Raw genomic sequence first — 23,915 nt, forward strand, 5'->3', positions numbered from 1 at the left:
TATAATTATATATATAATTATATGTATATAAAATTCAGTCATTAAAAAGACATTGTTGTCATTTACAACATGGAGGGAACTTGAGGACATTATGCTAAGTGAAATAAGTCAGAGAAAGACAAATACCATATCATCTCACTTACATGTAGAATCTAAAAATGAAAAACATACAAAAATCTCCAAGCTCATAGAGAACAGAATGCTGCTTGTCAGAGGGGGTAAGGAGTAGGCAAATGGGTTAAGGGGTCAAAAAGTACATGCTTCCAGTTATAAAATAAATAAATCACGGGATGTAATGCACAGCATGGTGACTATAGCTAATAATACTGTATTGTATATCTCTTTTAAGATATCACAAGAAAAAATTGTAGCTATGTGTGGTGATGGCTGTTAACTAGATATATTGTGGTGATCATCTTGCAATATACACAGATATCAAATCATTATGTTCTATAACTGAAACTAATGTTATATGTCAATTATATCTTCATAAAAAAATTTAAGTGATTATCTTACACCATTTTAGGAAGATGACTTGTGTATTTTATGATTATCAGAGGCATTTATAAGAAATAACCTAAATTTCACTAACGCTCATGAAATAAGATTTAGTTTTGTTTACAGGGCTTAAATGATTTTGTTTCCTTTGGGAATTTTCAAGTTTGGTCTCCAGTTTGCATTTTATTTTAATAATAGGAAAGAAGGCATGAACAAAAGGCTCCATGTCGGAAGGCCCTTGATATGCATGTGGAGCAGAAGGTGGGCTGAGATAGTCAAAGCCATAGTTTCCAAACATAATTAGTAAATATTTACTTTCAAATAAAATTGCATTTATAACACAAATAATATAAAATAGATAAGTGGTACTTTATAATTTAAATGTCTTTTTTTTCATTTTAGTTGCATAATATTTTTCTGTTATAAATGAAATCAATGATGATAATAAGGCTCTTTTGATGAACAAAAAGTTTGCAACCATGGATTAATGTCTGATTGTTTTCTTATTTATTTATTTTTTCTATTTGGGTGCATAATACTAAGAAAATTCTGATTTGTATTGCAGCTTGCCCTAAAATCCCTAAAATCTGCTTCCATTAAAGTAGATCAGAGGTGCCTAGGTGGCTTAGTTGGTTAGGCATCTGACTCTGGATTCTGGCTCAGGTCATGATGGCAGGGTTGGTGAGATCAAGCTCTGAGTCAGGATTCTCTCTCTCCCTCTCTCTCTGTCCATCCCCCCTCCCCCCAATAAATAAATAAACTTAAAAAAAATATCAGAAGCTTGAAAGAAAAGTAGCAGAAAGTGTTTGCTTCAATAGTCAGTCACTAATAATATTGATTGCTTTTGTTTATACATACAAATATCAGACATGAAGTAACCAAAATTGAAAACAACTTCAAATGCTGTCTATCGTACATTACCATGAAGTGTTTTCCGTGCTTGTTGAACAACTACTATGCTGTAATGAGAAATAATGCTAGGCAGTAGATCCATCCAAGCAGGGCATCCAATTATTATACAGCTATACAAGTTTAAGTGATTTAACATGCAGAAGTGAAAATGATAAAAAAGGTAAGTACAGAGCCTCTTTTTATTTTTATTTTTATTTTTTTTAAGAGAGCGAGCGAGCAGGAGAGGGGCAGAAGGCAGAGAATCTTAAGCAGGCTCCATGCTCAGCACAGAGCCCGAGGTGGGGCTTGATCTCAAGACCCTGAGATCAAGACCTGAGCCAGAGACCAAGACCTGAGCTGGAAATCAAAGCCTGCTGCTAACCACATGACCCACCCACGCACCCTTCAACCTTAATCACTGATTTATTCTGCAAGTTGAAACACAGGCATTCAGAAGAGAAAGAAACATTATTCCCAATTGCATAATCTGGTAACCTTCAGTATGTTAAAATCAGAGAAACATCACAATTGAGTGTACATGCAATTGCTTTGTTAGGATTGATAGGGTAGTTCAACTATAATTTAAGATTTAATATCAAAATCTGGAGCCTGCTTCGGATTCTGTCTTCTTCGCTCTCTGGCCCTCCCCCTCTCATGCTCACTCGTGTGCTCTCTCTCTTAAAAAATAAATAAACTTAAAAATATATATATAATGTTTGTGGAACCTCTGAAGTACTTCAGTGAAGCCGTTAAGGTTATATGGTTTTCTAAGCCTTGATTAGAGAGATCTTGGCTATAAGAACTTGAACTTGAACCTGCAGTCTATGAGGATTCTTGAAGTTTAGGAGAGCTTGTGCAAAGACCAGATGTGTATTTGACATGATCATTTAAGAGGTGGTGAATTCTGAGAGAGAAAGGAAATTCATTTAGGAAGCAACTCCAATCAAGCAGATGAGAGAAATGGACACTGAAGTCTTGAGGTTGGGCAGAATGAGTGAAACTTGGGTGTCAGGGTCAAAGACAGTTTATAAAACAGGGAAGCATAAAGATAAAAGCAATCTATACTACCATCTAGTCCAGGGTTTGAATCCTGCCTCATGTATTCTAGTTTATGAAAATACAGAAAGCATCACAAAGTATAATCCTCTCCCAAACAGATACTGAAAACTGCAAACAGAATCTGGTCTGGACATGATCTTCCATCTTGCTGTTCTGTGCCTCTTTTTAAACTATTAACCACAAGAGCCCCCATGGTTAGAGAATAGCAGAGCTGAGATCTGAACCCAGGCAGCCTAGCTACATACAGGGTCCATGTTCTTTACCATTTGCTATCAACATTTGATTCTGAGGTTGTGTGAATTCATCCTGTGGAAGTGAAGAGGCAAATACCAAATAGATTGAAATATAAAGGTATTGTGCTGGGAGAAAGGAAAACCAGAGGAGATAATCTCCCTTGTATGCCAGGTTAAGACGCTTGAACTTTGTATCTTAAAAACATGGAGAGGTTTTTTTGTTTTTGTTTTTGTTTTTCTTTTGAGAAAGAGTGGGAGGGTCAGAGAGAGAGCCAAGCAGGCTACTTACTGCCAGTACAGAGCCTGACGTAGGGCTCAAACCCACAAACCATGAGAACATGACCTGACCTGAAACCAAGAGCTGACTGCTTAACAGACTGAGTCACCCCAGCACCCCCCACCACTGAGAGAGTTTAAGCAGAAGTAATGCATCCAGACTTGAAATGATACAAAATTGCTCTGGTGTGTTTTGCTTCTTTAAATTTCTTTAGCACCTGAACATATTTTTCTTTTCCATTTCCGGAATTGAACTTTCTCCAAACATCTTGTGCATTTACTTTACTGCCACCCACTCTACACTGTAAGTAAAATTTAATTCATTTTTTATCCATCAAATAAATGTTAAAAAAATTTTTTTGTATTTATTTTTGAAAGACAGAGTGAGACAAAGTGAGAGTGGGGGAGGGGCAGAGAGAAAGGGAGACACAGGATTGGAAACAGGCTCCAGGCTCTGAGCTGTCAGCACAGAGCCTGATGCGAGGCTCGAACCCACAGACTGTGAGATCATGACCTGAGCTGAAGTCGGACGCTCAACCGACTGAGCCACCCAGGCGCCCCCATCAAATAAATATTAGGAGCACATTAGTTAATACAATGCACTGTTTCCAAAAATCTATGAGAATAACACAGAAAAGAAGTAAATTAAGAGATACTTTGCATTATAAAATAATACATTTACATATTTATGTAAAATTTCAAATTTATGTCTTTCAAATACATTAGAGGAAAATATCTGAAGGAATTTGTTTCTCATATGTTAACAAACCATTGTATAAAATGGAGCACACATACATTTTTTTACTGATTCAAATGATCTAGTTAAGAACTATTACTAGTTAAACCAGTCAAACAACCTTTGAAAAACAAGTTTCCAGATGCCCCTGTTTATCAATGTGGAGGAGTAAATGAATACTCTATCAGCTGTGAGGGCAGGATGTCCTATATCTCAGTAATGAGAGATGATACTAATAAATAGTATTTTAGGATAATTTAAGCAAAAATCCCTCAAGCAGGGATGCCTGGGTGGCTTGTTGGTTAAGTGTCCAACTCTTGATTTTGACTCAGTCATGATCTCACAATTTGGGGGATCCAGCCCCACACTGGGCTCTGGACTGAGGGCACGGAGCCTGCTTGGGATTCTCTCTCTCTCTGTCTCTCAAATTAAATAAATAAACTTCAAAAGAAATCTTTAAAAATCCCTCAAGCAGAGAATGGCAATTTAGAAAGTTTACAATCTAACTTTGACAAGTTGCATTCATTTGATAGAAAGGGGATATGCAGTATATATATATGTATGTAAACATACACACAAATTAGTGTATGTATGCACATATATCTAAAACATAACATGATATACATATATACACACATACATAAAATAACATAATACAAAAGAAACTTTCCTATTGCCTCTCTGGAATCAGACCTTTTGTTTAAAAGCTTTGAATTCAGAAAATGGGGCACTTGGGTGGCTCAGTTTGTTGGGCGACCAACTTCAGCTCAGGTCACGATCTCACAGTTTGTGGGTTCAAGCCCTGTGTCGGGCTCTGTGCTGACAGCTCAGAGACTGGAGCCTACTTCAGATTCTGTGTCTTCGCCTCTCTCTGCCCCTCCCCTGCTCACGCTCTGTATCTCTCTCAATAATAAATAAACATTAAATAAAATAAAAAATAAAAGCTTTGAATTCAATTCAATTCTCTCAACTTTTGGGGCACCTGGGAGGCTCAGCTGGTTAAATGTCAGACTTCAGCTCAGGTCATGGTTTCCCAGTTCTGTGAGTTTGAGTCCCGTGTCTGGCTTTATGTTGACTGTGTGAAGCCTGCTCCGGATTCTCTGTCTCCCTCTCTCTGCCCCTCCCCACTGTGTGCACTAGCTCCCTCTCTCTCAAAAAATAAACATTAAAAAAAAAATCTCAACTTTCAAGAATGTGTAAATTAAGCTGTACAATATTACACAAAGAATAGTTTCCAGAATATATTAGCCACAAACTGTCCTCCAAAGCAAGAGGGAACTATTCTCATAATTCAGAAAAATTCAGATATTAAAAAAAAGTTGGGTTTTACACAGACTAAAACTGAAATGACTTTGGAACCAGGAGGGAAATCTGTATAGAAGAACTTTTCTATAATTTGTTGAAATTCAAGAAACTCATATTTGAAAAGGATAAAACACAGCCATAGAGCTGTAAAAAAAATAGTACAGTGTCTTGACCATGGAGTAATGAGGCTGATTTTTTTTCCCACAAGAATTAAAGTCACATGGAGTACAAGCCTGAAATGTGTGTCTTCTCTTCAGTCAGAAGCAACAGAGTGAGACCAGCCAAGAAGAGTGAGTCATATGACCACAGTTAGACAAAGTTGCCAAAGTTGTTTTCCATTTCATATGTCCTTTAGAAGGGCAAAAGTGGAAAAGCAGGCCCAATTGTGAATGTTAGCTTTTCCACATTCAATAAGCTACAGTAGGACAGCTACTATATGCTGATTAGGACTAGTAATGGGACTTAAGTTCTAATACCTGAATTTCTCCTCTATTCAACTTCTTAAAATATGTTGAAAACATAGAGCATTACTAACATAATTTCTCCTAATGTAATTGGATAGTCTAACTTGGCATCCTGTTCTCTCACTGATTTTGATTAAAATAATATTCATAAGGAAAAAAAGAGTTAAAAGAATACCATGAAAGGGCAAATGCTTTTATGGACAGACTTGAAACTGGATGGTTGATTGTGTGCTTGTTAAAGAAGCTAAGGTCTCATTTATGGGGCGCCTGGGTGGCGCAGTCGCTTAAGCGTCCGACTTCAGCCGCCAGGTCACGATCTCGCGGTCCGTGAGTTCCAGCCCCGCGTCGGGCTCTGTGCTGACAGCTCAGAGCCTGGAGCCTGTTTCCGATTCTGTGTCTCCCTCTCTCTCTGCTCCTCCTCCGTTCATGCTATGTCTCTCTCTGTCCCCCAAAAAATGAATAAACGTTGAAAAAAAAAATTAAAAAAAAAAAGAAGCTAAGGTCTCATTTAATTTCCTTGTGTGCTTTGCTTTGGTTCAAAAGAGCCATAAGCCCAGGGTTTGTTCAGCACTTAAAACTTTTACTGAGTTTCCACTTGGTCCTTCCAGTCTGCTAAACGCATAGATGGTTCTGTAAATATCTTGGGGCGCCTGGATGGCTCAGTCGGTTGAGCGTCCGACTTTGGCTCAGGTCATGATCTAGCAGTCTGTGAGTTCGAGCCCCGCGTCCGCTCTGTGGTGACAGCTCAGAGCCTGGAGCCTGCTTTGGGTTCTGTTCTCCCTCTCTCTCTCTAATCCCTCCCCTGCTCATACTCTGTCTCTGTCAAAAATAAACAAAGATTTAAAAAAATTAAAAAAAGAAATCCGACTTGGCTCATGTCCTCAAGGGGTTGGTCAAAAGATAAGGCTTTAAGAGAATGTATGTACCATACCAATCCACAACTGCAACTTGAATAATGCCTAACATTTAATTGTTCCGTGTTTATAATGGGGCCAGAAGCTTTGAATGATTAATCTCATGTAAACCTTATGACAATTCTGACATTTAAGATTTTCAGGTAAGGAGACTTAGGCCTAGATAAATTATGTAACCTAAGGACAGTCAAAAGGATATACACCTGAATGTTTGCATCTGTTGAGTAATCTCTGGAGTTTCTGGGACTCCAGTGCCAGAAAGATCTTGCAAAATACAGACTTGGATGATGGGAGAAGGGAAAGAAGGAAGAGAAGGCCCTAGAGGCCCAGTCCTAACCTTGTCTCTTGTCCACAGACAATCTTGACCAGGCTTTCCTGGTCACACCTAATGGCATTTGGCTTGTGGCAGATTCTTACTGCAAACGTGCTCTACTCAAGTCAGGGCCAAGGGTGGAGAGAGGGGACTGATACATGGACGAAATGAAAGCTGTCCGGGAGGGGGAACAGATGTAGGGGACCTCGAGGGGGCAGCCCACACACGTGCCGCCCACACACGTGTCAGACACTGACTTGGAAAAGCAACAGGCTCCGAGAGAGACCCTGCGCTGCCCCAATGCTAGGCCAACAATTACCAAAGACTTTGGCGAAGGCCGACTCCCACGCCTCCTCAAAGCTAACAGGCCGACAAGGGGCTGCCTGGTCAAGTGCGTGCATGGGGCACAGCTGCCCGGAACCCGCGGGCGCTGGGAAAAGACTCCGCGGCCGAAGGACTGGGGTACTTCCCCCGCGACCCGCGCTTGCAACGCAGGCTTACGCTCCCGGCCCGGCCCCTCCCAGCCTCGCGTCTCTATAAACTTGCAGCCTCAGAGGGCACGGGAGGCAGGAGGACGTCAGCGACGCGCGGTCGAGCCTCCAGCCCGCCCCTCGCGCGCCTGCCTCTCGCTCCCTTCCCGTTGACGCGGCGACCGTCCGGCAGCGCTCCGACACATTCACGCGCGCGCTGCAGCTCGCCGTCTCCTCCCAGCCCAGCCCCGAACATGGCGGCTCTCAAACGCCTCTCCGCCTGGCCCTGGCGCTGCGCCTCCACCTGCCGCTCCGGCGGCGTCTGGTCCAAGGTAAAGTGCAAGCGAAGAAGGCCACGCTCCGCCAGAGAGCAGACGAAACCCCGCGTGTGCCCATGTCCTCTCCCCTGCCCGCACCCACGCTGTCCAACCTACGAGTTAGCATCCGTGGCGCCGGGTCCAGAGGCACCGAGACGCACCGACGCCTGCCTTGCCTCTCTGCTCCTTCGGGTGGCTGCCTTTGCGCGGTTCTGCAGCCGATTCCCCGAGCCAGGCGAGACCAGGCGTAGAGGCGCGCCAAGGGGCTGCAAGCGGGCGGGACGGCGTTTGGCAGCGGCGAGACGCCCTTCAGGGCACAATCGGGTCCTCAGGGGGGCACCGGGAGGGCGCGCGTGTCTACGGCGGGGTAGGGGTGACGGCAGCAGGGGGCAGGTTTGCACCCCCCACTGGGATTTGAGGGCTGGGGGGCCTCTAGAGGCCCAGAATCCAGGGCTGGTTAGCACGAGTTGGCCGCGGAGGGGGCGGATGCCGGGTGTCTCGGAGGTGGAATGCCGTCCCCTCCCTGTCTTCCCTTTTTTGGCTGCGCCGCACAGCACCGCGGCGGTGGGAAAGGGAACCCGGACTGGAGCGCACGCCTGGGCATCTTCCCTGTCCAGCGGAGAAGCCTGTAGCGCTCCGGCCCGCCGTGGCTCGCGCGGGGTCTGGGGGCGCCGGCATCCGCGTTGGAGGATTTCCGTTTTCAAACCCTTAGAAAATCTTGTTCCGCCCTTACTGCCAATTCGCCAACAAGTGGTATCCTGAGACACTCTTCGCGGCGATTGTTAGTTGATAGTTGATAGGTTTTTTTTTTTTTTTTTTTTTTTGCTTTGCTCTGTCCCTAAATGTAGCCCAAGCTCAGGTGGAATTCGTGTTCCGTGTTCCCTGAGGCCAGTACTGGCCCAGAAGTGAGTGGCGTGTAGCGCATCTCCGCTACCATCATAACCGCGGAACCTCTTCCTTGCAAGAGAACAACAACGAAAAGGGACCTTTTTAACTTAGTAGCGTATTAAATGATAGTTTTGTACTTGAAAAACATACCTTGCACACGGTGTACTCACAGACTGTCCCGCCCCATTACTGTTTCCCGAATCCAGTCTCTTGACAACAGTGAACTCAGGGGCCACTAAGCCTCTTAGGTAAATGCTAGGGGGTGATGTAGAACTGGAACATTTTACTCATAAATGCCTCTTAGGAAAGGAAGCTTTTTGGTAATTGCAGGTAGCTTTGGGTTTATAAAGCATTATTAGAAGGGCACTTGAGTAACCTTCAGTCACATTGCTGCAGGTGCTTTTGAAACTAATGCATGCCAGGACACTGATACCCTGCCTGGAGGTTAAAAACATTTGCTCTTTAGCCAGTTACTTATTTGCCTAAGTGTAATTTACTCACTTTCCATATTTAGTTATAGCGTTAAACCACTTCTGAAGCCCAGCAAACCTCTTCTCAGGTGGCAGTTACAAATTAGAGGCTTTGTGGGGCGCCTGGGTGTCTAAGGCAGTTAAGCCTCCTACTCTTGTCTCTTGATTTTATTTTATTTTAAATTTTAACGTTTATTTATTTTTGAGACAGAGACAGAGCATGAGCAGTTGGAGGAGAGGGAGACACGTAATCCAGAGCAGGATCCAGGCTCTGAGCTATCCGCACAGAGCCCCATGTGGGGCTTGAACTCGTGGACCGTGAGATCATGACCTGAGCAGAAGTCAGACACTCAACCAACTGAGCCACCCAGGTGCCTCTCTTGTCTCTTGATTTTAGCTCAGTGTCATGGTATCAGGATTGCCCCTCCCCTTCCCTTGGGCTCCGTGCTGACAAATCAGAGCTTGCTTGGAATTCTCTGTGCCTCTCCCTCTACTCTTGCTCAGGCTCTCTCTCTCTCAAAATAAATAAACCAACATTAAAAAAAAAATTAGAGGCTGTACCTCATTAAAAATTCATATGAGGGTCCAAAGTTTCTTCCTTTCCAGTTTGATTGTCGTAGATCCAAGTGCCTGCATGCAGGTGTTTCTTCAGGCTTGGCACTTGGCATTACGATTATTTAGTCCTTGAATTCTCATCTCTAACTTCCCTTAAACTTTAACACTTGGGTGCTTGTTTAACTTTTCAAATGTATACGTTGACTGCTTAACAAGACGAAAGTTTCTGGTTGTCAGGAACAATATCGTATACCTTATTCTCCAACACTTTTTAAAAAAATTTTTAAATGTTTATTTATTTTTGAGAGAGAGAAAGAGAGAGCATGAGCAGGGAAGGGCAGAAGAGGGAGACAGAGGATCCAAAGTGAGCTCTGCAATGACAGCAGGGAGGCCCGATGTGGGGCTCGAACCCACCAACGCAAGATCATGACCTGAGTTGAAGTCAGTCGCTCACCTGATATGACCACACAGGCACCCTCCATCTCTTTCAACATTACATACTATCAGGCATAGTATAGACACTCAATACATGTTTAATATATGGATGAAAGAACTCTGTGGACAAACAGAAATAGTAACCTTGAGAACTTTTTTGCTAAACATAACCAACAGCCCAAATGAGATGGTGTGTGTGTTGTGTGTGTGTTTGGCAAGTCTCTCAAACTTGAGTGAGCCTCAGAATTGCCTGGAGGCTTTATCAGAGAGGTTGCAGGGTCCAGCCGGGTGGGTGGGTCTTGAAGTACACTTTGCATAAGTGAGTTTCCAGGTGATGTTGATGCTTTGGGTCTGAGGACTACATTTCAGAGCCATTGGCATGGACTTAGATTTGAATAGACTATCTGAAGTTATCTTTCTTCTCCATTACTATTTTAGAGGGAGCATTTAATACTATTTTCCATTTACTGGGGAAAATTATTACTAGAAAAAGGTCCTCAAACTACCATTAATACTTTATTTACCTTTCTTTCTTGAACTTATTTTTTCCCATATCTCCCTTCAATTCCATTCTCCCCTGAGCTGCAGTCCTGGTACAACTTGCTGGTCAACTCCACCTGGATGTCACTTAGTGCTTCAAGCTCTTTCTGACCCAAAATGACCCAGCCACAAAGTGGCTTTTTCCTCCCTTGTTTTGTTTTGTTTTGTTTTCATTATGGCTAACCGTACCAGTATCCATCCAGTGTGTAAGCTAGAAGTCTTGGGATCCTTCTTTCCTCCCCTCTTCCCTCCACCTCCAGGTGATAAGCGATGCCATGTGTGTACCTTTCCTGAAATTTCTGTGGGTCTGTCCTTGGTACTCTTTCCCAGCAACCATCTATTCCTTACGGCTCCCTGATCGGATATTACAGTTGTATTTAAGTTTTTGTAATTATTTAATGACTATTAGCCTGAGTAGTTTATAAGTTTCATCCGCGAAGGGACTATGCCAGAGTATTTTCTTTTTCTTTTTCTTTTTCTTTTTCTTTTTCTTTTTCTTTTTCTTTTTCTTTTTCTTTTTCTTTTTCTTTTTCTTTTTCTTTTTTAAGATTTATTTATTTTGAGAGAAAGAGAGAGCATGGGGGAGGGGCAGAGAGAGGGAGAGAGAGACAGTCCCAAGCAGGCTCCATACTGTCATCTCAGAGCCCAATGTGGGGCTTAAACCCATGAACCATGAGATAATGACCTGAGCCAAAACCAAGAGCCAGGTGCTTACCCATCTGAGCCACCCAGGTGCCCCCTGAGTAGTTTTCTGTTTAATCCTGTATTCCAGTATTTAGTATGTTTGATGCAAAATGGATATTTTTTTGATCAAATGGGTGAATGAAAGAATGATTTCCTCTGCCACTTTCATGTCTCAGGCTTTATAGGAGTTGTGACATCTGGGTTTCAAAAGCTCTGCTGTCCCTTCCTCATTGAAGGATGAAGTTGAAATTCTAGTATGGTCCTTAAAGTCTTCCACAACCTGTCTCAGTCTCCTTTTCTAGCCTTATCTTCACAAGCTTCTCTCCATGGGACCTGATCCCACATGTCCTTGAGCAAACACAGTGAGAGCCTTATATCTCCATGCCTTTACTCCTGCTTCTTCTCTTTCTGGATTCCCCATCCTCATTAGTATTTTAACTCTTGGCAAGCTCCTCGTGCTTTCTGATATACCAGGCAGAATGCATCACTCACTCCTTCACCTGTGCTCCTTTAAAGTGCTGGGCATCAATCCATCATTGGAATAGAACATGTATGTTCCCTCAGAAACAGGATGCTCCTGATTTAGAGAATTGCCTAGTGTCAGTAATTCCCTGTGACCTCCTTGCAAGTTATTTATTCATGTTATAAGTGTGTAACTGGTAGTGTTTAGTTTAAGGTGAACATTCTACCTTTTGACAGATACTTGTCCCGTAATGGACCATCATCAAAGCATTTCACACTAAACGCACTAAAGCATTTCAACACGTCATCACCTCTGCTTGGCCGTGGTACTCTATGCTCCTTGCCAAGTGTGTGTGTTTAGCCACCCACGTATTACTGTCTTTTCCTTCCAATAGGGTCCTCTTCATCTCTCTCCATATGACTTCTGTTCCCCACTTCTGTGGATCAAACTTTCATACTGAAGTGGGCAGTATCAGTCTTCCTGTGTCCTGATTTATTTAACTGTAAGGTGACAAGGTCAGTATCACCTGGGTGTACAGTTCCGTATCATTAAGATAAGATAATTTAAAGATAAAAAAGCAATATGCTGTGTTGAGTTTCCCTTAAAGGAATTCAAAATGAAGTGCATTTTTTTGAGGTTCTGGAGCATTGAATGACAAGAAAAAAAGAAATTTAGGCACAAGAAGTATTGGTAGAAGTGGTAAGAAAGGAAGGAGATTCTGAGTTGGGAAGTCATGAGATGAAATTTAGGCTCAACTGTGAAATCCGTTTTCAGATTCTAAATGCAAGAATTTGAACCAGAGGACAAAGAGTGATGATGGAGAGGATTTTAAAAAGACAAATAGATTAAATAGAAAAAAATTTGCAGTGTAAGCATTTTGATTATTTCTTGCACTTCAGTACTTTGATCTTTTGCGGTACAGTCATTTTTATTTCCTTCCTCCAGTAGTTAATAGCAGAAACTAGTGGCAACATAAAGTGAAATTTTTCAGAAGGTGGGAGAGTGGAAAAGCAAAATGAAATACACTAGGTGAATATAAAAGAAGACCTTGGTGAAAAAAATTATCCTCAGAATAAATAGATGTTGAAGCTGAACAGTTCATCACTCTTTGTTCTTTTGGTAACCTCTGCAAATTTGAAGGCTATTAGCAGATGGTACTTGGGTCTTTTTACCTCATTGTTCTAGCATTTTAGAAGACATGTCAATTTATGAGCAGCATAGAGCTGCACTTTGAATTCAGTTACCTAAGAAAAAAGGCACCTCTCCTGCTTAGTCTTAGAGGGTGTTAGCAGTGATGCTCCTTGACTCCCAAAGGCTGGGGGTATGGGAGAGAATGTGGACAGGGAGAAAGCCTGTTCAGAAAACAAACCCAGAGGCTTTCCCTAGGATGCTGCCCCCCCCCCCCCCCAAAGACTTGAAGCCTTAAAGATACACAGGAAACATTCTGGTGCAACTGGTTTCAGACACCGTGCTTCCTCTTTGCCTCCCTACCTGCATGCATGCTTCTAGCTTGCCTGGTAATCTTTGAATACTTAGAATGGCAAATTTGACTACAAATAAAATAAACGTGTTCAAGTAATCTTTTTTTTTTTTTCTTAATTTCTTTTTTTTTTCAACGTTTATTTATTTTTGGGACAGAGAGAGACAGAGCATGAATGGGGGAGGGGCAGAGAGAGAGGGAGACACAGAATCGGAAACAGGCTCCAGGCTCCGAGCCATCAGCCCAGAGCCTGACGCGGGGCTCAAACTCACGGACCGCGAGATCGTGACCTGGCTGAAGTCGGACGCTTAACCGACTGCGCCACCCAGGCGCCCCTCGTGTTCAAGTAATCTTAAAGCTAGGACCCATTTTTCAAACCCTCAACAAAAATGGTGTGGATTAATTTGCTCTAGCATGGGTCATGCTAAAAAAATTATTTGTCAAATCAGTAATATGTACATTCATGTGTGTATGAGTAGGGTACAGCAGGGAGGTTGAAAATGAAAACTGGGGTGCCTGGGTGGCTCAGTCGGCTAAGCGTCTGACTTCAGCTCAGGTCATGATCTCATGACGGTTCATGAGTTCGAGCCCTGCGTCGGGCTCTGTGCTGACAGCTCAGAGCCTGGAGCCTGCTTCGGATTCTGTGTTTCCCTCTCTGTCTCTGTCCCCCCGGCTCCCCCCCCCCCCAATCTCTCTTTCAAAAATAGATAAACTTAAAAAAAAATTTTAAATGAGAACTAAACTCCAATCAATGACAAGTTAATCTTCTCCGAAAGAAGCAAACATCCCCAGGGTATCTTCTGTAGTCCAAGCCCAGGACTGAGGCCAGGGCTGAGTGTTTCTGCTATACCATTACTTAATCCTCACTGTATCCTTGAGAAACAACTGTCATCCTTTTGTAAATTTAAAATCCCCCCCCCCCCCCGATTTTGCAATTTTCTCAGTGTCATGCAATTGTGGTTGAACTGGAATTTGAAACAAGGGTATTTTTGGCCCCGGGATTACTGGAGTGTGGCCCATTAAGCCACGCTATTGATTTCTCAGCAAGTAGATATCAACTGTCAATGTAACAGATAGCAAAAGTCAACAAACATTCACCGAATGTGTGAAAAATGAAAAAAACAAAGTTGGACATAAATTCTTAAGTATATTGAGCCATTCTCCCATTCCCTGCAAACATTGAGCATCTATTTGTGTTTAGCTTTTCATTATCTGGATAAATGTGAGACACATGAGTCTTTTCTAAAATACTTCTGAGGTATTTATTTTCAAGGTGTGGGGCAAGTGTTTCAATAATTTCTGACTAATGAAGATACTAGTTATCAGCTGAAACAGAGGAACAGAAGACCTGTCAAGTCTGTTTATCTTTTGTTTCTCGTTGTGAACCCCAAAAGTGTCCTGGATCTGTAGGAGAAATGACTTTTCTTTTGACTTCCTCTCTATAAGATTCATGTTTCTTAGTCTATAGATAAGTAGTTCAGGGTGACCTCTCCCCTAGACTGCTTAGGTGTAGATGAATTCTTTTATTTTCTTCCTCCTCCTCCTGCTGAGGCCCTGACTCTTCACCAGCACCCCCACTTTTTTTTTTTTTTTGGTAAGAGATAGGATTAGCATTAATTTATATATTTCATGTTTTTACACTTTTTCCCCAATTTTACTGAGATATAATGGACAAACAACACTAAGTTTAAGGTGTACAGAGCAATGACTTGACTTGTCCTTCACTGTTTAGTGAAGATAATGACAGTAGAGTTCCTCGTGAAAAAATAGGGTATTCATAATGATTTGTTGTCTCTAAATAATGAAATAGAGTAAGATTAGGGCTTTTAAAAAACAGGGAAAGGAGCATATTGTGGTAGAAGGACTCTGTGATGAAGGCCAAAACCTGGGATCTGGTCTTGCTGTAACACAGTGTTGGGTACATTACAATTACAAAATCTTACTCAGCTTCAGAAACTTGACCTGTAAATAGAATTGGTGGGATTAGAATACCTGTGTCTTTTTCTTTTTTCTATTTTCAAGGAGACATTCTTAACTTTATTTTGTGATTCATCTGTTGGCCTCTTTATTGAGGCTATTGAACTTTTCATTTCCAGGATTAAAAAAAAATATTCGGTGTTCAAATAGAATCCAATAAATCCTTGCTGCTGAGGATGGGACAGAGAAGTAAGCTGTCTGTCTGCAGCTCAGCCTATTTCCTTTCTAGCTCTGCCTCCTTTTATTTTTGGCATTTGGGTGGTGTGCCAGGTCGCACCCCCTGTGTTTGCCTGACCTGGCTGAAGGTTGAATTTAAAGGGACAAAAGTCATCTGCGTAACCTTTGCAGATATTATTTGGCTTTCAGTAATAGTTCTCTTAAAGGCAATAGGCGTTTGTAGTAATTGACACGTTTTATGAAAGAAGTTTATAGAGGAAGAAAAGAATGCTAGAAACTTACTAATGCCATTACCTTGACTCCATAGGTCGTCTGTCAAAGACTGGTAAGGCAGTGTGTGTGAGTTTACAACACTTATGGACCTTTTAACATGGCAGCATATGAGGAGTCAAGAGCCATGCTCTTTACTCCTTCTCTTTTCAGGTTGAATGTATAATAAGAAATAAAGGATAAGTGACATTGATTATGAACGATTACAACACAGTGAACTCTGATTTTTCTCCTGTCCATACTGTGTATGAAGCATAAAGAGAGAAACCGTTTAAAACTGATTGTGAATATTCACTAGATAACCCGCTTTGCACCGAATAGATCACTGTGGTAAGACTAGGCACGCCTCCCTCATAGGTCATAGTCTCATATTTTTTGCAGCATCTATAAACTCCAAGCACCATAGGGGGATGGATCTTTTTGTGTGCTGGTCATTACTTGTCCTCTTAGGAGGCATTCGCTGACCTAAGACTGGGTCAGGGCCCAACTACGTATTTGTATATGGGTTATACCATACCTGATCTCCAGGGCAGCAGTCATGTCTTAGCATTTACTGGATGGAAGTAAGCACCATAGTAGTTGGCACATAGTAAGCTCTCAATGAATATTTGTTGACCGAATGGAAGGTAGCTCACTATCAGAAACTGATGCTTGATGACATCATTATTGTGAATCTGAGTCCCAGTGTATGGGCTATCAACTTTCAGTGTTTTGGGTGGCCACAAATGACACAGAATTTTCCTTTATATAATGGGATGCATCCATCATGATCACAAGGGAAGTCTGTTGATAGTGTGTGGATAGGGTATGTCCTTTCTACTCTTACAGTGAATTATTTGCAGCCCCACTCTTTCTTTCAAAGAGCAGATAGTGAAATTATCATTGCATATATAAAAAGTGAATGTGTATGCAAAGATATGTCTCTAAATGATTATTCACTTAAAAATTTTTAAAAATATTTTAGGGATGTGTTGGCTACTTTTCAACCAGTACACAACGCCATACCAAATTTTATACAGATCCAGTGGAAGCTGTAAAAGACATTCCTGATGGTGCAACGATTCTGGTTGGTGGTGAGTAATAGTATTGTTTTCCTTTTTGTGATGGTAACATTCTTATGTTTGTAGCAAAGCAGGGAAATCAAAGTGGCAAAGCTATGTAGATTAAAAATGCCAATTATTTTATTATTAATTCATTATTTTATTTTTATTATTCATAATAAATTCAGCATGTTATGTAATTATTAGTTAAAGGTTTATTAAGTTATAGTACTTAATGTTGTACGTTTTATTTCTTTTTGTGTTTCTTTTTCTATTATTTTGAAAAGCTGAAGCTTAAAACGGATGTCTTATTAGTAGCTTTGAAAACATTCCTAGATCCTTTGGAATTCTGTTTAACTTAAAACATCTGCATTGATCTCGTCATCCCTTAGCTAGCCACTCCTTTCGTTATTCCTCATTTTAGGAGATAGAAAGCATAAATGCACCTATCTATTATTGAGGCCTCTGAGTTCTATTGCTTCACCTTGCTTGGAATGTCTTTTGGAACCACGGTCTCACACTCATTAAACTTGCTGCCTGATTCTTGTGATTTTTTTTTTTTTTTAATTTCTAGGCCTTGGTCGTAGGCTAGCCTTATTTTTAGGGCTGCTCTTCATTCATCCATTCAACTGATCAGTCATTGAATGTCCATTTTAAACCTAATACTATTTGACAAATTGTGGAAGATACAAAGAAGTAAAAGTCATTAGTCTAGGCTTCTGATTCTGCAAAACTCTACTGAGGCATATAAAACAAACATGCTTGAATAAGTAGCTACATAAAGGTTGAATTCTAAACTCTAGATATGCAGTAAAGTATAAGATATGCAATATGTAACCATCGTGTAACCATATTAGCAGGTTGCATTTGTCTTTATTCTTAAGGTTCAAAGATTTGACGGTGATGTCTGGTGCTACACAATGGTCCAGAACATTTGGATACAGCTGTGTAGCCGTTTATTGAGTTGCTGAGATATGTCTATATTTCACTTAGTAGATCTAATAATGTGCTTTGCATTTTTTTTTCTTTTTTAAGGGAAAAGAGTAACATGTAGATTTCTCCGAAAGAACATTATCCTCTTCACAAATCATTTGTCTTTTTCACTTACTATAGGTTTTGGGTTATGTGGGATTCCAGAGAACCTTATAGGAGCTTTACTAAAGACTGGAGTAAAAGGGCTGACTGCAGTCAGCAACAATGCAGGGTAAGTGTGCATTTTTAAAACAATTGGCTTGGAACAAATGACAGTTCTCTATAATATTTATACAAAGTTTAAGAATGAAATGAAAATTTTCCTCATTTTATGAGCAACATGCTCAAGTATCAAAAGATAGTTTTTAACAAGCTCAAGAGTTAGAGGTTACATTTCTTCAAATGTTTTTGGTACCATTCTTCATAATCATAAGTAAAGCAGACTTGGATAAATGTGTCTCTTAATCTGATGTGCTTTTATTTTTCTAAATTTCAAATATATTATTAAAGTTAAGATATGTATTTTCAAATTGAATCTTTCATTTTATAATTCAGAGATGTCCCTTTATATTTTGTTATTATAGATCATTCTGTATAGTGGAAGATTTCAAGCCGTTTGAAATATGTTTCAAGTCTTTCCTTTGGTTATACCATATTCTAGATGATACGTAAGGTTATCATTAATCATTAAAAATGTTGCTGGTCTTGGTAGAGGGAGGAGGATACGCAGCCAGCACTTAAGACAGTAGGGTCTCAATCAAAGTGGTCAACAATAAGCCATCACATTTTAATAATGGCATGCACATTAAGATATGTTATGAAGAAAAAAAGTATTTTTATATAAAGCGATAAGTTATCAGTTTTCTTTCAACAGTGAAAGACTTGGAAGAAAAAAACTGAAAAATTAACTAAATTTGCAGTTTAGCCTAGTACCATAAATGCAATTTAGAATAAATTGTACCAATTGTTTAAGACAGGAGACAGATCCTACATTTGTGCTCATGTTTTCTTTGCTGAGTTTATTTATGCTCTTGTTTTCATCTAGAAGGTTCTCCCACCTTTTCTCTGCATATCCACATCTTTCCCATTTTTCAGGATCCAACTCAGGTTGTACATCCTCAAAGAAACCTTATCCAATTAAAGAACTTCTCTAGACTTACTGATTTTGCCCCTTTCCGGGTTCCTTTGGAGACTTCTAGCATTTATTTCTTTGTATACTGAATTGTATTTATTCCCTGAGGTATATTACAGACTGATCTTTTGCTTAAAGTAGTTTTTTTCTTCCCTACTATGCTGAGCCTGAGGCAGAGTCACTAAGTGCTGGAACTGGATGGGTTTGTAGAGGTTATCTGTTCTAGTTCCCTCATTTAACAGAGGAAACTCATTTGTAAATAGGGAAGTGACTTGTTCATGATCACTTGATATTTCTTAAACCCATCCCATGCCCTGTCAACTTACTTTGTACTTATTAAAATACTTTTGACTATCAGTACTTTGTTGGGTGTTCCAGCTAGCTCAGTGCTTACAAGAAATGGTATAAATCAGTGTAAATTCTTGATGCAGAGTAAGTACTGATAACCACACAAATCTTGAACATGAAGAAGGCACTTTGCATATCCTCATTGGCAGTTGATTCTCTCAGTTAGGTGGGTTTAAATCCTAGAGGCCTATGGCAACGAGGGCTTTGTTTTGGCCATTAGAGTCAGACAAATAAGGAAAACTTAGCATTGCTCTGTTGGAGAACCAAAGATAGTTTGAAATGTTGAGTAAATGGAGAGAACTTAGAAGTAATAACTTCTCTCTCATTTAGAAAAAGGCTTTTTATGGAAGGATCTGCCCACATTGGAAGTCTTTCAAAGGTCAGGACTCCTGATTGTTTTTATTTTGTTTTTAGTTATGAAAGGGACCTGTTGCCATGAGGTACCACTTACCTCCCTTGGTATGTAGCATTAACTGTTAGTCTTGATGAGATAAACTTTCCCCCTCATGATCACTTAGATGAATCAGTACTTTAATATGGATTGATTAGGAAGGTAGGAAAAATTGAAAACATGCTTTTCATTATTTTTTAAAAGACTTTGATATATGAATTACAAGCCTGTATGAGCAAAAAGTTTTACAATAAACTATATATCAGCCAATTCAAAAGTAAGGGAAGATTAGGTGTGTTATATTAATCACACTCATTTCCTCACGACAAGATTATTTTATTATTATTTTTTTTAAGTTTATTCTGAGAGATAGAGAGAAGGAGGGCATGTGCACGAGCATGAGTGGAGGGAACAGAGAGACACAGACAGAGACAGAATCCCAAGCAGCCTTGTGAGATGGTGACCTGAGCCAAAATCAAGAGTGGGATGCTTGAATGAAACATGGCCCTTTGTAGCAACGTAGATGGAACTGGAGAGTGTGATGCTAAGTGAAATAAGCCATACAGAGAAAGACAGATACCATATGGTTTCACTCTTATGTGGATCCTGAGAAACTTAACAGGAACCCATGGGGGAGGGGAAGGAAAAAAAAAAAAGAGGTTAGAGTGGGAGAGAGCCAAAGCATAAGAGACTGTTAAAAACTGAAAATAAACTGAGGATTGATGGGGGGTGGGAGGGTGGGTGATGGGCATTGAAGAGGGCATCTTTTGGGATGAGCACTGGGTGTTGTATGGAAACCAATTTGACAATAAATTTTGTGTATTAAAAAAAAGAGTGGGATGCTTAACTGAGCCACCCAGGTACCCCATGACGATTATTTTAGATTACACTTCTCGCGGGTGGGGATTTAGACAACTCCAAGGACAGTCCAGCTTACGTGCAGAAGCCGAGTAAATACTATCTGAAGATATATATGCCCCTGTGCTTGTGGTTATAATACTGTTGCTTATATGTGGTATTATAGTAGTCAGGTATAGGAACTCTGTGAGGGCCCAATGAGCAGTTTTTCACTCTAAATAAAATTTCTGTTTCTGCACCAGTGATTTTGAACCAGAAAGTAAAAGTAGGTGGCTCCTTCACAGTGGCCACTTTATTATTTGTTGAGGCAGCTGCAGCTTTGTAGGGCTCAATGGAGAGAGAATGTGCCATCTTGTCTGATTATAAGCATTCCTCTAAGATTTGACTATTTTGTCTGGGAAGGGCTAACCACTTCCTGGGATGTATACTTGAACTTCTCTGCTTGGCTCATGGAAGGGAATGTTCACTTGTTCCATATAACTGTGTCATAAACTAATGTTTTGTCCAAATATAGCATTGTCTTCTCTTTTGATATTCTTGATACTATTAAAGTAGAAACTGTCATTGAGATTTAAGTATGCCTAAAATGAGAGCAAAGAAGAGAAATACAGCTTGGTAAATGGTTGCAAATTCATTTTTATTAGAGTTTTGTCTTGGCAAGAATTTCTAATTAATGAGATTTCAGAAAATTAAAATTCAGAAAATGAAATTTTTTTTTTAAATGTTTATTTATTTTTGAGACAGAGGGAGACAGAGCATGAACGGGGGAGGAGCAGAGAGAGAGAGGGAGACACAGAATCCGAAGCAGGCTCCAGGCTCTGAGCTGTCAGCACAGAGCCCGACGCGGGGCTCGAACTCACGGACCATGAGATCGTGACCTGGGCCGAAGTCGGACGCTTAACCGACTGAGCCACCCAGGCGCCCCCAGAAAATGAAATTTTAGATTCAAAGAATGAAAAATACTTTTGGAACATTTATGTCTTCCATGAAACACATGAATGTATCTACTGAATTCTTGGTTTTAGACTTTTTTTTAACCACTGAAATGTTTGAAACCCGAGTTTGTTGTACTATAGGAGGAAGGTCAAATCTCTCTCTCCTTAGGTATGCTAGAAAAATGTTGGGTTCTAAAGGCAAGCAAGATAATCTCTTTTAAATTCCATCAAAATGACCTTTAATATCAGAAAGCTGTGAGGTGTCTTAATACACATGTTTCTCTACTAGGAATGGTATATTTCTCATTTGCAAAAGACAGCATGTGTATTTCTTTTCTCTTTATACTGTAAAGGTCTTGCCTTTTTCATTTTTATATTGTCAGTGTCTGATACACAGGAAGAAGGGATGTATGTTTGCTGAATTGGGGAGTTAGAAAGTACGTGGAAGGAAGACACTCTTACTATAAGCTATCTAACAGCATTTTTTGAGGTATATGCACTAACTCTATACCTGGTCAGGGGTAGCCTGGGCTGAGCATTTTATGCTCAGTTTATGCTTTGATGCCATGCCAGGTTGTTAATCCAGGAAGAAAGCAAAGGCCAAATATACATAGTTCCCAGAGCCAAGATCAACAAATACAGAGAATTCATCTCCAGACAGAGCCAAGTTCAAATGTGTAATGGGTTGAAAAGCCAAACAGAGAGCCATGAGAGAGTGGCTAGAAAAATTTCCGAAGTCAGTGAATTGGGCAAGTACATTCTAGTTTATCATATGGACCTATATAGTTGAAGGGAATTTTGGGTATTTAAAACTACAGAAAGCAAATGGACTATATTCACCTTCATGGATTATTTTATTGTTACAACTTTATTTAGAGAGGGCTCCAGGGGATATCGATGGTGCTCTGATACTGGGTAATTGAAGAGAGTTTACCAAAGGGACTCTCTCTAAAGGAGAGGTTAAGGTTGAGGGAAAGCGACATGAGTATTGAATTTCCCTGGAGTTAATAACAGAAGAACTGTTACCACCAGCCTGAGGTCTGAAGAATGAGGGGAAGGGGCTGCCAGGACCTGGGAGAAAGCTTTATGGAGACGGCTCTCCAATGTGCTGCAGCTTGCCAGGGAGAGAGTCGGGGTAATATAAATCCCGATATCCTTCTCTTCTTACCTGGTCGGAAGCCAGAGGGCAGGGGAGCCCCCTGATTCAGTCTAGAGTCAGCCATCCTGGCACAGGGAAGGCAGGAGATCAGAGAATGGGTCTGGACAGGCATATAGAAAATATCCAGCATAAGGACTTGGTGATTTTCATTTTTATTAGAGATGAGCTAGTAAGGAGGGGGAAAGTGAAATCAAGCAATACATTTATTCAGTAAACATTCTGTGTTTATGTAGTACCTTCTGTGTGTTGCATTGGCTTTCAGGTGCTTGGGAGTACAGCAGTGAATGAGACACCAAGTTCCCTGCATTTGTGGACCTTACATGCCAATGGGGAGAGGCAGACAATAAATAGGAAACATAACAAACAAGCAAATTTTCCAGTATGTTAGAAGGTTATAGTGCTGTGGAAAAAAAAAAGAAAAGGAGCAAGACAGGGGGACTGGGAGCGTGAAAATAGATCCGCAGTTTTCAGTATAAAATCAGGCAATCAGCAGCACCTGGGTGGTTGTGTCGGTTAAACTGATTAAATTGGTTAAATGTCATCAGACTCTTGGTTTGGGCTCCGAGTTTGAGTCCCATTTCTGGCTCCGTGTTGATAATGCAGAGGCTGCCTGGGATTCTCTCTCTCTCTCCCCATTTCTCTGCTCCTTCCCCGCTCACCCTCTCCCTTTTCTTTCTCTCAAAATAAATAAACATTTAAAAATTAAAAAAAAAAAAAAAAAAAAAAACCAAGGGAGGGACTCATTGAGGTGACAGTTGACCAGAGAGACTTGAAAGAAGTGAGGGGGGAACCTTGTGTTACCTGGGGAGGAGTTTGTGAGTCAGGGAAAGGCCAGCACAAAGGCCTTGGGCAGTATGCCTGGGGTTTTGAGGGATAGTGAGGAGGTCAGCAGAAGAAAAGGGAGCAAGAAGGAAGTGGGTGGAATGAGGTCTGAGACTAAAGGGCATCCCATCTTACGAGGCCTTGCAGGCCGCTCTAGAGATCTCTGCTTTCACATAAATACATGAATGCCATTGCAGCATTTAAGACGGAGCAGTAATGTGATCTGACATACTTTGTTTTTATAGTTATGTTTTTGGCCACCATTTTGTGAGTGGATTACAGGGTGCGGGGGTAGAAGCAGGGAAGGTTGCTGCAGGATTGAGACAGCAGATGGTGCAGGTCATGGAGGAGGAAGTGGGAAATGCTTGGATTCTGGATGGGATTTGAAAGTAGAGTCAGGATTTTCCAATATAGTTGATGTAGAGTATGAAAGAGAAGTGACAGGTCATTACTTTTGTACAGAAGATCTGTTAGGATGGGGCAGGCTGCAGGTGGAACTGAATGTAGGGAATGGAATTATTAACCTGAAGAAGTGAAGGCCCGGTTAGGTATTAGGGGGCAAACAGGGAGAATGCATTGTGTGTGAGTGTGGGGAAGAACTACCTTTCCAAGAGACAGGGAATCTGAGGTGATTGGCGCCCCCTAGTGCCAATCGCATTGTTAGTCTTGAGGGGATCGGCTCCGTATCTCAAAAGTACACTCTTGAAAATACTTCTTTAGGCTTTAGTTTTCTTTTGAATCAAGCGAGGATAAATCACGTAACTATTCTTTTATGTTCCTGGTGCATCGGAAATGTTATCAGATTCATTACTGGAGGCTAGAACTGTAAACACGTTTAGCAAA

The 23,915-nt window shown here is 40.9% G+C and overlaps 1 protein-coding gene across 1 annotated transcript in view; it reads left to right on the forward strand.

Annotated features, from left to right (window-relative positions):
* The first annotated feature begins 7,221 nt into the window (after positions 1-7,221).
* The window catches only part of OXCT1 (3-oxoacid CoA-transferase 1), a 137,000-nt gene continuing 120,306 nt past the window's right edge, over positions 7,222-23,915 (forward strand). Inside the window, exons 1-3 of the mRNA XM_003981437.6 lie at positions 7,222-7,491; positions 16,380-16,488; positions 17,569-17,659. Coding sequence (XP_003981486.3) covers positions 7,414-7,491; positions 16,380-16,488; positions 17,569-17,659 — 278 coding nt within the window. The 5' untranslated portion in view covers positions 7,222-7,413. The remainder of the gene's footprint in view (positions 7,492-16,379; positions 16,489-17,568; positions 17,660-23,915) is intronic.

Source organism: Felis catus, chromosome A1, assembly GCF_018350175.1.
Source record: "Felis catus isolate Fca126 chromosome A1, F.catus_Fca126_mat1.0, whole genome shotgun sequence".
In the NCBI taxonomy this organism is placed as follows: domain Eukaryota; kingdom Metazoa; phylum Chordata; class Mammalia; order Carnivora; family Felidae; genus Felis; species Felis catus.